Source organism: Microtus ochrogaster, chromosome 4 (genome assembly GCF_000317375.1).
Source record: "Microtus ochrogaster isolate Prairie Vole_2 chromosome 4, MicOch1.0, whole genome shotgun sequence".
Lineage (NCBI taxonomy): Eukaryota > Metazoa > Chordata > Mammalia > Rodentia > Cricetidae > Microtus > Microtus ochrogaster.
This window is the reverse complement of record NC_022011.1, coordinates 13559890-13574843: the sequence shown is the minus strand read 5'-3', so window position 1 is coordinate 13574843 and position 14954 is coordinate 13559890. Positions and strand designations below refer to the sequence as shown.

Sequence of the window (14954 nt, the reverse complement as noted above, 5' to 3'; positions counted from 1 at the left end):
TCTCCCTCATCCTCTATCTTCTGTCTTTGTCTCTTATTCCCTGTCCTTTGACCCTGTGGGGCAAATAAATCTCCTTTGTTCGAGAACTTGGTCTTGGGGTTCCTAAGCCAACACTTTCCCTTTCGGCCATCATGTCTATCGGGCTTTATGTGGGTTCTGAGGATCTTAATTCTGTTTGCAGGGCAAGCGCTTTATCTTGAGCCATCTTCCACCATCCTCCCTGACCCCGGCTCCCTCCTCCCCCACCCACCCCATCTCGTGATTTAACAGGAGTCTTCTGAGGTCAGATCCATCCCAGTTTCACGGAGTGTGAAGAGGCTAGAAGAGAGTAATAACTCAGAAGTCACAGGGGTGAAAAATAAAGTGCTTGAAAGTGTGAACCCCTACTCTTCTACCTACAGAACCATAGCCCAAGGAAAGAAAGGTTTCAGAGATGCTTCATTCAGTCACCAAACTGCCCCACCCCAACTCCTTTAACAAAGGAAGACACCAAGAGAGAGGGATTTCCCAAACCTCCAGAAACCAAGCTTGCTGCTCTGGTCTCAACGCTTGTCCAAAGCACCACACAAGCTGTAAACAGGGATGTGTACCCCACCTGCAGCCATCAAAAGCTCAGCAGCTTCTTCAGCAGGCAGTGGAGTTAATTCATTGCCACTTCAGGTGTTGGCCACCTGAAGCCAGGGCCAGCGTGCGTCCACGCAGAGCGCTGTGCAGAAGGGGGACCCTCTCTGGGAGCCCGTCAGAGGTGAGCTGCAGACGGCCTGGGTCTGTGCAAGGCTGTCGGTCATCCCACCGGGCCTCCCACCCACTCCCACAGCCGGTGGCCGCCCCGGAACAGCCTCTAAGCAGGACGAGCGGTTCGGCCCACGCCCACCCACCCACGTGGGCACGCCCCCCGGCGCGGCGCCCCGCCCCCAGCTCCGGGGCTTGCTTGTGCCGGGAGCCTGCACCGCTCGTGGGCGGCGACGTCCAGGCCTGGCTCCCGCCTGCGCGACCGTGTCGCTCGGCAGCCTGGGTGAGTCGCCGCGCCCTCACCCCTGTCATCCCCTCTCGGTGCAGCCACACTGCAGCCCCGCACCTTCTTCCGCGGCCGCCTCCCGCCCACGCGAGGGCGACGCCCTGTCTCCCAGCCATCCCTCCCCTTCTTGGCCCGGACCCCCGGGGACCGGGACACTTGTCTTGCCGCGACGGCCGGGGGGCAGCAGGCGTCTTTGTTCGCGTGGAGCCCCTCCCGCGGTGCCACGCTCCCTCCCTTCGGCGCTCACCCCGGCCAGGTGGCGGCGGGTGTCTTTTGGGGTGCGAGGCTGTGCCATTGGTGGATTTTTTTAAACCCTGCTGGAGGGGGCGGTGAGCGCTCCCCTCTACCGGCTGCTGCTCCCGCCGCTCCAGCTCTCCCGCCGCTCCGGCTCTCCCGCCGCTCCTCTCTGCGGCTACCGCGCGCCTTGCCCCGGGCGGCCCAGCGCGCTCCCCGGACGCCGAGATGAAGGTGCTGGGACACAGGCTCCAACTGCTGACAGGTACCGCAGCCCGCCGCTCGCCACTGCCTCTTTCCGACTTAGAGCAGGCTCGAGGCGCGGTGGCCCGGGTTGGAAGGGGCGATCCCGGGTGCGCATTCCCAGGGGAGCGAAACCTGGACCACACCGGGCTCTACTGAGTCCCCGGCACCGGTGTCTGGGAGGGTGGAACGCCAGTGCTGGGGTTGTGGAGCGGCGAGAGAGGTCCCCTGCGGTGTCCCGCCTGCTCCGAGCAGCATCCCCAAAGGCTCTGTCTATCAGTTAACTGTCGCTTGTCCCCTGAGAAAGCAGCCTTGGGCCTCCTGGGAGAGCGGGGAGAACCTGTGCAAAGGCTTCTTCCTGCTCTCCTATGACGATCAGAACCCCACTTCTCTCTGGGGAGAAGTTTCTTGCTGGAAGTAGAGTCAAATGGCCTGGGAAGGTGGAAGCTAGGGTCATCCACCTTGGGACAACCACGGAGAAGAAACCAGATGCCCCACTGAGGGCATCCTTTGGCCAGTGACTGGAATGTCTTGGAGAAGATAGATGCCTAGAGGAGATGGGAAAGGGAGCAAGGACAGGGGCCAGGTGTCTGAAAGGTCCTCACACATCAAACCCAACAGCACTGGAGGCTGCTGTGTTCCCAGGGTGGAGGTGGACACCTGGCCTGGAGGTGACAGGCCCTGTCCAGACCCCACTGGACCCAGCTGGGTCTTTGTCAGGTGCCCAACCCATGTATACCCGATGAACATACTACAAGAGATGCCTTCCCGCACTTGGGGTCCTGGTAGAACGCAGGCCCCAGACCATAAAATGAGGAAGGGGCTGCCGCTCCCTGTGTGTGGTCAGGAACCAGAATGGGATCTGGGGCTGGGAGCAGAGAGGATGCAGAGCTTAGAGCAGACGGCTGCATTTGAAGGTACAAAGTAGAACTTTCCGTTCATGGGAAGGGAGGCCACATTTCAAGCTGAAGCATCAAGGGGTGGTCTGTGTGGACCCTCGGGTGCGAGTGACTTGATCCAGGAGTGGCTTAGCACTGGAGGGCCCTGTATGTGTTGGGGATGATGGGAGCTGGAGGGAAGTAGGCCAGGTGAAGGTTTGGGCTGTGAGTGTGTGTGAGCATGTGTGTGTGAAAGTGTGCATGTGTGTGTGGTGGGGTGTGAGAGGAAAGTAGGCCAGATGAGGGTTTGGGCTGTTTGCTAAACCACAGTGGGCCATGCTGAGCTCGTAGAGAAGGGATCATAGGAATCCCTGGCTGGGTGTTTTGGGCACCCACCACCTCCTTTCAGCTTTTTCTTATGGCTCTCACATGGGACAGACCTGGCCACCCACCTTGAAGAGACCTGCAGGCAAGTTAACTCCTCAAAACACCATGATGGAAGGGGAGAGGTCTGTGGAGCCTGGGGTTCAGAGTCCTGCTTGAGCGCAGAACCAGGTCCTTCCATCTCCATGTGGCCCTCAGAGGGGATGGATGAGTGATGCTGGCATCACAGTGAGGGTCTGGACGTGGGTTCCATGTGTAGTGTGCCCTTAGGCCCTCATTGAGCTGGCCAGGCGTCGACGGGACTCTGCTAGTGTCGTGAGCTCCCAGTGTACCAGACCTGGCTGCGGCCAGGCATGGTGGTACACCTGTAATCTTGTCACCCAAGAGGCTGAAGCACGAGGGCGGTGAATTTAGGGCCAGCCTGGGCTGTGAAATGAGTTCTGAACCCCTCTGCTCTCACCCCCCCCCCACACACACTCCCTTTTATCTCATAGGTTTAAACTCCAGCCACAGCTAGCAGTGATTTCAAACAGGTTGTCTAACCTCCTGCATACGGTCTCATTATACAGACATCTAAGAGATACCATGAGGTCTTCTGAGGCACAGCAGGTGACACATCTGATTGGGACCTCAAGGGTCCCTCTGCTTTGACTCCTTCTCCTGATAATGAAGGAGTCTACCTGCCTTGCCCTGTTGGCTAGTAAGGACTTGGGATCTGCCACATACACACTCCACGTTACCCCTGCTGACAGGCAACTGGAAGATTTTTTTTTAAATTCATCTCCTTGGAGTGATGTTTAGGTGACAGGTTGATGGGTTTGTTGCAGTAGCATACAGCAGGTGCTCAGTTCTTGGTTTGGCCCAAGCTCAAACCTCCCGCTCATCACCTGTGCTTCCAGGATGGTTTTGCAGAGCCCCCCCCCCCCAGGAACTTGGTTCTAGTAGCTCTGGTGGCTTCCATCTTACCACTGTACCTATTTCTGCTGGCAGCATCGGTTACTTTGCCACATCCTCATAGCCAAGAGTGGGTGATGCATAACCTACCTGATGTGCCCACGGCCTCCTGCCTGCTCAACTTCAGGCCAGACTAAGCCATTCCTCAGCTCATTTCCTCCTCTGTGAAATGGGATGGAGCAGCGCCTTCCAAGCTTAGATGTGAGCATGCTTGCCAGATGTTGCAGCATCTTGGTTTCTGAGCTTGCTCCTCAGTGCCCTGCGGTCTCTCTTCCCTCTGCTCAGTGGCACCCAGTCCCCTCGCTGGGTTCTCCGCAGTAGACTTCTGAGGACCAGGAAACCTCACTGCCTTGCTGCAACCAGCATCCCAGTGAAGCGGTGGTGTGTACTGACACGGAGGAGCTAGAGAGGAAGACTCGGGGTCCCGAATCTAGTCCCCAAAGGCAGTTCTGTGCCTCAGTTTCCCCTCAACAGGCCCACCAACAATCGGGCACTATTTAAACATATCCTGTAAAACTGTGAGAGATTCCCCACGATTACAGTGGTTTTAATGAGAATGGCCCCATAGCGTCGTATACATGAGAACTTGGTCCCCTGCTGGCGGGAGTGGGGAGTCCAGGTCCTCAGATCTGGGGAAATGGACACTCTGTCCACCGCGTGCAAGAAAAGCTGGTACCACTCTCATGAAGAGCAAATGGGTGGTGGTGTCTCAGAACTGTGCCTCTGCAGTTGAATTTTTAGGAACAAATCAAGACGCGTGCAGGGGTATCCATTCAGGGATGTGCGTCCTGTCATTATTTACTGGAGAAAGTGGCAAGTTGTGGACAGTAGAAGAAGGTGTTCAGCTCAGGACACACGGCCCAGGCAGCTGCAGATTGCACGGCCAAAGGCCGTTTACCCACAGCCCAGATGCCCCCTTGACAATGTGATCATCACGGTGGTGACAGCTCGCAGGTCCGTGGCCTTTTCCCCTGCCGCAGTCTCAGGTGCCTGCTGTGTGTCATCTTGCCACCGTGTGAGCAGCATCCTTCCCCTTTTAAAGAAACTAAGGCAGAAAATAGTTAAATCACTTGCCGGAGGTTACAGAGATGTCAGGTGGCTGACTGGACCTTGAGCCACGAGAGCTGGTTCTGGGGGTGGAGATGTTTCCTTAGAATCGTGTTTCCTGCTTTAAAAAGTAGCATTTTCAAGGCTGCGGCTCTTTAGCCCCCAAACCAAAGCTTTTTCAAGGTGGTTATGGGCATTGAAAAAGCCATGGTGGACAGATGGCAGAAATTACAATGCCTTTCCTTTGTCTCCCAGGGTATATAATTTTCATTTTTTTCTTTCTTCATTTTTCTTGGTGAATGTATGTTACATGGACATCAAATTTACTTTTTTTTTTATGATGGGCTCTTTGGTAGCTCAGGTTGTCCTTGAATTTACTGTGAACTGAGGATAACCTTGAAATTCTGACCCTCCTGCCTCCAGTTCCCTAGTGCTGGAGTTACAAGAGTATGCCACTATGCCTGATGTATAAGGTCCTGGGGATTGAACCCATACAGGCAAGCACCGCACCAACCGAGTAGCATCCCCAGCAGTTACGTTCTGTTCCCCGCCCCCCAACTGAGAAATAGCCAGCAGTGATGGTTCACACCTGTGGTCCTAGCTCTTAGGAGGCTGAGGAAAGATTGTAGGTTCCGGCGAGCATGGGTTACAGAGGGAGACTGCCTCAACAAAAACAAAAATACACATGAATAAAACTGAAGCTTTGCAGATGCAGGAGAGCACCCTGGGGACTGTGGTTCCCAGGAACCCGTCCTGCAATCTCAGGGACAGGGACAGCGTGCACCCGTGATCTGTCGTGCTGAGGGGATGATCTAAGGACGCACAGCCGGGGTCTGAGGGCTCGTGGGAGTTGGCCTTCCAAGAGCCCGAGGGAAAGCAGATACTGCAGCCTAGAGAGCATCCCAGGGAGAGGTAGAGCTATGTGAGCACAGTATGCAAGCTCCATTCTCAGCCTCCCAGCATAAATCCATACCTCAGTTTCCCCTTGTGTGTTCAGGGTGTACTAGCCCAAAAAATGACCCCAGGCAGGTATTTTGACCTTAGTTCCTAGAACCTAGGAGTGTTAGCATAAACGCTGAAGGGACCTTGCTGATGGGATTAAAGATTTCATCTGGAGAAAGTTACTGGATTAGCAGGTGGGCCCTTTGTGTACCTGCTTCGCCCCTCTAAGGGGAGGGGGCAGTAACAGGCCCAGTACAGAAGCAGAGGCCCAGTGCAAGCTGCTCTGATGTTGGCCAGGAGGTGGGGAGGGCCACCAAGTGCTGCCTGAAAAGGGGGGGGGGGCGTGCCTCACAGACCCCCTGACTTCACCCAGCCCTCCAGAACTGTAAGGGAGTTAAGTCCAAGTAATGAAGATCCATCATAGTGATGCCACCAAGATAATGAAGATTTATCAGACCTGGCGCTGGAAAGTGACCTCCTGCTGAGAAGGTGGCAGGCCCTTCAGGGCTGGGACTGCATGGAGGCTTCCCATCATCCCTGGCTGTATGACCTGGAGCTGAATCTGGCTGTGCCCCACTGTGGTCCTGGGCTCAATGGAGAAAGCTCTGTAGAAGCCTGCACTGACTGTGTTCCCACCCTACCTGCCACACTGTGGTCCCCTCGGGTACAGAAAGAAGAATGTGTATACACCTACACACACACACACTTCCTAGCTCTTAAGCCTTTGGAGTCCAGTGTTGACAAAATGTCCACTCTGGAGTGACTGGAAGAACGCACATCTTTGGGACACGCCAGCTTCTTCAGCCCACTGCAGCAGCTAGCTGGGGGTGCTGTGTGCCTCGCTGTGTACCCCATCCAAAGCAGGTGAGACAGGGACTTCAGCCACTTTGGGAGACACCGAGGGAAGTACTTCTGGGTGTCTTCAGAGTATAGAGGTGGTCCCATAGCTGAGTCCAGGGTTCGTGAGCCTTCAGACCATGCTCTGTATCCAAAACTGTCTCCTGATGGCTCTAGTGGCCAGAACTTGAATGCCAGAAATGGCTTCTAGCAGTGTTAACCCCTTGATACTCTGTGGTGGGTGTGCCTGGTAGGCTGGGGTGGGCCTAGGATAGGAGTGGGACCTGGGGCAGGGCTGGCCCTTTTCCTGGTGAGGGGGCTCCCAGTAGACAATGCCTAAGCTCGCTTCTCACCCACACGGCAGAGTGCTGGGCTGTTGATGGGCAAAACCTTCCCAGCTGTCCACCAGCACGGCTCAGGAGGCACCTTTGGTGACCCCTATATTTGAAAAGACCTGCACTGTCCTAGAGTGGAGGGTGGTGTATGCACTGGAATGCAGGGGCAACAGCCTGTCTCCAGGCCAGAAAGACCCCCTGAGCACACCCCACGGCAGCCATGGAAGGCACGGGGCTGTCTGCTTCTGTCTCTCTTCCACTCTTGTTTGGGTTGGCAAATTTCTTAGGCCCTTCTGCACAACGGGCCATCTTTTGTGCCCAGTCAAGAACTCTTCCCCAAGGATTCCAACAAAAGCCTGGTCTGAGTGGAGGCTCTGCCCACCCTGAGCCGCCTATAGGGCGTGGCCATATGCCCCACACACTTGGGCTTCCATGGCTCCCTGTCCTCACGCTGGGCCTCATCTGATCTCTGTGCTAATGGTGGAAGCGGCAGCTTCCCGAGGTCCTGTGTCCACACTCATCCTCCCTCTGCTGTCTTCACCTCCACCTGGCTCAGGTCTGAGAGCAGACACCTTCCCTTCTCCCAAGATTTCCCTGTGACCCAAAACAAGTGTCAGACCACCCTGCCGTCTTCCTGCCTCCCTGTCTTTCACACCAGAAGGCCCTACTGTTTCTGCTCAGAGCACCAGCTCAGAGGGCCTTTCTGGTCCCAGGCTAGCCTCATACTTCCTGTGCAGCTGAGGAGGATCTTGAACTTCTGACCCTCCAGTCTCTACCTCTCAAGTGCTGGAATTAGAGGAGTCTCTTCAGGGCTCTGCCTCAGTTTCCCTGTCAGCTTTCCAGGCTGAGGTGACTGTCCCGCTCAGCCTGTCCTGCTCACCCCACTCCTCTCCCTCACGGCTCTACCCAGCTTTCCTTGCCTTCACCCCACCAAGCAGGCAAGCGCTCACCTTTGAACTTGGTCGTTCCTCCAGCTTGGATGCTCTTCCTGGACTCCCAAGCCTCCTTCCTGCCTTCCTCAAGCTTTTGTTTGAGTCTCTTCAGCGAGGTGACACCTCTAACCACCCTGATTGAAATGGCAACCCCCAGGCCTCACTCTGTCCCTTCCGTGGCCTCCGTGTGCAACCCCTGGGCCCCACTCTGTCCCCTCTGTGGCCTCCGTGTACCACCCCCAGGCCCCACTCTGTCCCTTCCGTGGCCTCCGTGTACCACCCTCAGGCCCCACTCTGTCCCCACCATGGTCTCCGTGTACCACCCCCGGCCCCACTCTGTCCCTTCCGTGGTCTCTGTGTACCACCCCCGGGCCCACTCTGTCCCCGCCGTGGCCTCCGTGTACCACCCCCGGGCCTCACTCTGTCCCTTCCGTGGTCTCCGTGTACCACCCCCAGGCCCCACTCTGTCCCCGCTGTGGTCTCCATGTACCACCCCCGGGCCTCACTCTGTCCCTTCCGTGGCCTCCGTGCACAAAAGCGCATACATAGATCTGTCAGTCATTTGCTCTGCCCCAGCCACATTCAGGTTGGAATCTGTTGTCGGTGTTTTCTCCCTGGTTCCTGAGACAGGGCCTAAAGACCACAGGGCTCGTATCTCTTACATGACTGAGACCAAAGATGGGTCAGATTTCAGGGTTTTTAGAATTGCGGGTATCTGACTGTTCTTGTACAATATCTCTGACCACAAAACCTAGGGTCTAAAATGTTCAGATTAAAACTTTTGAGTGTGGGGTCAGGTAGGGGTGTGTGGCACACACATTTAATCCTAGCACTCGGGAAGCAGAGGCAGACAGATCTCTTTGAGTTTGGATCCAGGCTGGTCTATAGAATGAGTTCCAGGTTAGCTAGCATTACACAGAGAAGCCCTGTCTCAAACAAAAACCTTAAAGACAAAACCGTGAATGCTATATCGATGTTCAGAAAACTTCAGACCTCAAATGGCACCCTCCAAAGTTTCCGAGTTTAACTGGATGAGGTGGCACTCACGCGCGACCATCCGTGGGCAGCTGAGGCAGGACGGAGAGATCACAGTCATATCTCGGGGCACTGCAGCCCTTTACATTTGTGAGCTCCACCAGTGACCATGCCCAGACGATACCTAGCCAGCGAAAGGCCTGGGTCACCGGGTTCACCACTGGGCCACCATCATCCCTGCGTAAAGCATACAGATTCAGGATTGAGGACCCTCCAAGGGAGGCGTGGATGCCGCTGCCTGAGGAGAATACGGCAGGTGGCACCTCCTACAGACCGGGCACTTGAGAGAGAAGGCTGGCAGGTGGCTGGCGCTGTGGAGCCCTTTTCTGCGGCGACACTGATTTCTAGAGTGCTGATTAAACAGGTGGCTTGGAGGGGCTTTGATGAGGAAAATGCGCGGAGGGGATGTGTGTCGGCTACTGTCCGAGACCGCGGCACAGATCTGGGCTGGGATGACGTCCTGCCTTGGCTTATTACCTTTTTGACTCTTACACCGGGATCCGGGACAAGCGTGTCTTTGTTTCTGGGAAATTCGCCAGGCTGGGCAGACACAGCTGAGTTGAGTGGGATGCCTGTGCGGAAGAACTTTGAGAATTTCTGACGGAAGCGCCAAACGAAGCTTCGAACTTGTGTAGGTCACAGTTACCCGTGCAGGTGCCGACTGGTGCAGTCCTGAGAGCTGTGGGTCAGGGACTGAGCTTAAGATCAGAGAGAGTTTAGTTGTTGGGGGGCGGGAGCAGAGCCAGGAGCATGAGCACTTCCTGTTTGCAAGTGGAAAGCCCCGCCCATCCCCTTCCCCGTGTCTTCTTTTTGCACAATGGGGAGGGTCTCTTCTCCCAGAAAATGTATGTCACAAACATCCATTCGTGTCAGCTGTATGTGGCAGAAAACTGATGACGATCACAGAAAAGCAAGCCATGTTCCCTCTTCTACACAGGCCTGGATTTCTAGTTACCTGTGTTGCCACTGCTGTTCCTAGTGTCTTTCCTCTGCGGCCAAGGTAGTTGCTCAAGCTCCTGCCATTTGGCAGGGAAGGAGCCAAAGAAGAGTTTATCTTGGGCCAGTGAGGCGGTTCACTGGATAAAGGCACTTGTAGTGGAGCCTGATAACCCGAGTTCCATCCGCAGAAACCCAGGTGTCAGGAGAGAACTGACTCCCACAAACTGTCCTCTGACCTTCACAAGCAGGTCGTAATGCGAGCACACCCATCACAACAAAACAATGCTCTGGGCAGTGGTGGCATGGAGCACCTTTAAACCCAACAGTGGGAGGCAGAGGCAGGGGAATCTCTGAATTGAAGGCCAGCGTGGTCTATCAGATTCTGGGACCAAACAAGTTCCAGGACTGGCTCCATTGCTACTGGAAAACCCTGTCTCAAAAAAACCAAAAAAAAAAAAAAAAAAAAAAAAAAAAAAAAAAAAAAAAAAAAAAAAAAAAGAAAGAAAGAAAGAAAGAAAAAAGGAATACTACATCAAAGTCACACGCTACACACTCAGAACTCAGGTGATACATATCATGGTCATGAGCATCATTCCCGTTGCCAACCTGCTCTTCTAAATTTCTCTTCTAAAATTCCTCAGTGAGGAAAGGGGCAGAGCAGGCATCGGGTTGGCAACGTCTCCTGAGGCGGTTGGGCGCTCCACGCAGTTGCTGCCAGGGGTGCTGTTAGGATTTTTGTTCCCGCTGCCCTGGGTCTGGGGATCAGAAGTTCCCTGCCTGGATCTGTGTTGTATAGAGGAACGGAGCTCACACGTGAGCTGTGCCTCAACTCCCAGCTGCAGAGCGCCTTGCGTGCATGCTCTAAATCTCTGGTTGTCTCTGAAGCTGGGGGCACCCCACAGTTGATGGCAAGTTGGCCGCACAGCCCTGCTGTTCTTGCCGTCTCGGAAGCCTGGAGATTGTAGAACAGGTGTCAATGGCACAACATGCTCTGGAGAAATGCCGCCACAGAGACCAGGATGGCACGCAGCATGTGGGCACCAGCAGCAATGAGAGGACCAAGGGTGGGGATTGGAAGGCAAGGAAGCTGAAGCCATTTACTTCCCCCGTTTTTTGTTTTGTGTTTTTGGAGTCCTGTGAGGGAGCTGGGTTGATTGTTTTGTTTTGGAGACAGGGTCTCACTATGTAGCTCCGTCTGTCCTGGAGCTCATTATGTAGACCTGGCTGGTCTCAAACTTACAGAGATCCTCCTGCCCCTGCTTCTGGGTGCTGGGATTAAAGGCAAGCACCCCGCCCAGCTGAGAGAACTGCTTTGAGTTCCAAACAACAGTCCTCTGTGATTTCAAAGACAAAGCCTTGAGTGGTGGGAACTCACGGTGGGCTGGGAGACACCTTACAAGTGAGGACCAGAGTTCCCCAGAACCCACGGAAATGCTGCCATCTGTAATCCAAAAGAGGCGAAAAGATTGGCAGAGTAAGCTGCATGGCTGAGATGGAACTCCAGGTTTAGGAGGACTCCACCTTGATGTATGAGGTGGAGTACCACCCAGGAAAACGCCTGATGTCACCTTGGTCCTACACAAACACACACACACACACACACACACACACACACACACACGTCCCTCATCTTGTAGGCAACAAGTCTTTTTGTAACGACTCTAGAAATGATGAAATAAAACATTGTGGATCCCCTGGCATTCACAGGCCCCAAGTTTGATCTTCAACACTGACAAAGAAAAGAATAATATAAGCCAGATTTCTCACCATTTGATAAGAGAAGTTGGATAAAGTCTGTGGTGTCCCATTGTACTTAAAGGAGTTAGAAGCCTAGTTTCAGGCTCCTTGTATGGTCACAGTAGGATGGATGCAGAACAGACGTCAGTACTGTACATCCCTGGCTCTGTGGGAGACAGGACCTGGAGCAGTGCCCCTGCTCCCACTTTCTGCTTTCTAAACAGCATCCTCTACAACAGCAACCTGGACCCTGGGCAGGAGGGTGCCGTGGGGCATGCAGAGAACATGCAAGACGCACGTGCGATGCCAAGTGTGGCCAGGCAGTAGTGGCTGGCCAGTAAATGATGGGTTCATGTCGAAAGGACAAAGTGTCAACTGAAAGGGATGCGAGGTGGCCCACTTTGAAGAACAAAAGAGGCACATCAGAATTCGGGCTGTAGAATAAATCTCCACGAGTCTGTTGTGGTGTGCTCATGGGCTGGATAGCTGCACAGGGCAGAAAGGGTGCCTCTCTCGCTCTGAGTCCCCACCAGCAACTGGACAGGATGATGGAAATAGAAAGTTACCATTTGACGAACACCACAGTAAGAACCGTGGACAGGAGTCATCAAGGGCTGCTAAAATTAGCCTGGGGAAGCCTGACAAGAAATGGGGCCTTGGCAAAGTATCTTCCTCCGTGGTAACCAGTTACAAAGAAAGACTGTTCCAGCGGCAGAGAAGCCCAGCAGGTGCCACCTCCCAGAGACGGTCAAGGTCGCCAGCCCCTGTGGCAGCACAGAGCAGCCTGCACGCCCAGTGTGCCAGGCAGCTCTGAGCCCACACATGGTTTCTCCTCTGTCCTTGCCCCAAATGCCTAATGTTGAATCTAATCAAGAGCAAGCGCAGACTGAAGTCGTCGTTCAAGTTCACTGACCAGACTTTCTTCTGGAATGTCACAGTAACGAAACGGAAACACCGAGGGCTGGGGACTGTGCCAGCTGCAGAGAGGGGCGCTTTGACAGCCGAATGCTGCTAGGCCCTGAACCCCACAGCGCCAGCATCACCTGCACACTGACAACATTGTATCTGTGCTTTCTTTCCTATCTCTTCCAGCTCTATTTGTGCCTCGCACGTAGCACGAGACCATTGTGGGAAACTGGGCCAAAGGTGTGTGGAGGGGTGGATGGTCTGGAGTTGGTGTGTGTTACAGTTCATCTGTAAGATGAAGCACAGGAAACACTGATTTATTACAAGTGGGTTTTGTCTTTAATGATGTGTACAATGTGTCGCTTCTGGTCCAGTGGTGTCTTAGAGGAGATGAAATCTGGTATAGGAATAGAAATCCGTTTGATCGCCTCCCAGCCAGCACCCTTGACAGGTGAACTGTTATTCCACCTGGAGCCCTGTAAGGATTTTGTTTTGAATTTGCCGACACAGGTGCGTATTTCTTACAGAAATGGGATATTTTTTTTTAATTTTACTGTGTGGCACGTCCTTGTCCATAGCTGTGTGTCTTTTTTTGTTTGCATGACACCTCTGAGCATAGGCGCTCTCTGTGTGTTGGCCTTCTCGTCACGTGAATTGCTTGAGCATTTTTACTGCTCTAGCAGAGTCTGGGGTCCGTATATACTTCTCTCAGCATGCCTGCAGTACTTCCTCTAAGGTTTGCACCCTGACACAGAATCCCCTCACCCTTATCACCTTCCAGGCTGTTGCCCATGAAGAACATAATAATGGTTGGGGTAGGGGGGGGTAGACAGTTGTTGGAGCCCAGTGAGAAAACAGGAGAGCTGGTCTCTTTCAGGTCTAGAACAAACCAAGGGGCAGCAGCTAGAGGGGACATTGGAAAGCCGGCCAGGGAAGAAATGCCCTGTATCCTCAGGTCCAGCCTCTGTCTCCCCTGCTGTGTAAGGACGCTCCCTGGACCCTCCCTGGACCCTCCCTGGGTCCATAGCATCTTCCCTGGGTGCCCTCTCCTTCCGTGCTGTCTTCTCATTGGTGAGATGGAAACTCGGAAGAAGAGACCCTACCCTCTGTGGTCAGGGTAGGGAAAAGGGGGCAGCATTCAGGGAGGATGGCTCCAAACCCCTAATATTGGGGTTCTTAGGGCTCAGGGTCAGGTGTGGCTGGAGCAGTGGGGGACCCTAGGCCAGCCACATCTGGAAGGGTGTTGAGGTGTGCAGGTTTGGAGGCTGTTCTTGTGACAGTCTTCAGGTGTTTGTTCATTTGATTATTCTTGTGACCATAGATCCTGTGACTGGCAGGGATACAGCCCAGCTGGGCAGTAGGGACTGGTCTGGATCTTGGCTGGTCAGGTTCCCTCACAGGTGGGAGAACAGAAGCCCAGTTCAGTCCTCTCTTCTGCCTTGGTGTCACCTGGTGCTCCTGAGTTCGTCGCCTTGACACTGCTCAGGTCTTGGTTCCCTTCTGGTGTTTCTGGGTGGGCAGTTAATGGGCGTTTTGGGGGGCATGGAGCACTCCATGACACCAAATGTTGGGAATCTCACTAGGGAAACATCTAAAATCCCATATGTATCTCAAACACTCATACCCTGCCTGTCCTACCACTAGCTGACTGATTGCACTCATCTGATAGTTTCCTACCTACTAAAAGAAAAAGGAGAGAGAGGATGCCACAGTAACCACCATCAACACCTCACCATCACCACCACTGGTGCACAGCTGGAGAAGGAGTCAGGGTGACGGTGCACAGCTGGACAGGAGGCAGGGTGTATAATGTACAGCTGGACGGGAGGCAGGGTGGTAGTGCACAGCTGGACAGGAGGCAGGGTGGTGGTGCACAGCTGGACAGGAGGCCGGTTAGCTGATCTCTGTACAGGAGCACTTTCTGCAGGGAGTAGTCTCCAGGCCTTAAGCATCCTGGGGATTTGAATGCCGAGAAAGCCATGGTGGGCATTTTCTGCGTACACTGTCAGAATTCACACAGGGACCAAAAGGCAGCTTTGCCCTCCCTCTGAGCCTCAGCACCCCAGACAGGCTGTTATTTTCCTGTGAGTCTGAGGTAATACAGATATTTTTGAAAGTTTGGTTACATTTGTATGTGTGTGTGTGTGCATATACATGTATATGCTGCCATGGTGTGCATGTGGAGGTCAGAGGGCAACTTATAGTAGTCAGTTCTCTCCTATGGCCTGGATTCTGGGGATTGAACTCAGGGCATCAGACTTGGCGGCTGATGCCTTTACCTGCTGAGCCATCTTGCTGGCCCTAATTGCTGCGTTTTTAACCCTCCTTAGTCTGAGGGTTCCCTTGGCTTGGTTCCATCTTGGAGCCACATTTAAAGATGCTCACAAATGGAGCACAGTCTTGGCTTTGCCCTGAAACAGAGTCAGGAGGAAAACACGTGTCTGGATGGGCAGGGAGGACACCCAGGCTGAGCTCTGCATTAGGTTTTTTTTGTGTTGGCCTCATTTTTTTTTTTTTTTTTTTTTTTTTTTTT

The 14954-nt window shown here is 54.0% G+C and overlaps 1 protein-coding gene across 3 annotated transcripts in view; it reads left to right on the top strand.

The window, feature by feature from the left end:
- Positions 1 to 951: 951 nt before the first annotated feature.
- Positions 952 to 14954, top strand: part of Ndrg4 (NDRG family member 4) — a 36876-nt gene continuing 22873 nt past the window's right edge. The window contains exon 1 of one of the 3 annotated variants that reach the window (XM_026789629.1): positions 952 to 1015. Coding sequence is in view for 2 of the 3 variants with exons in the window: in XM_005345557.3 (XP_005345614.1) it covers positions 1481 to 1517 (37 nt within the window). In the remaining variant the exon portion in view is untranslated. Of the gene's footprint in view, positions 1016 to 1403; positions 1518 to 14954 lie in introns of those variants that run through there. The other 2 variants (XM_005345557.3, XM_005345556.3) reach the window with 2 other exon arrangements.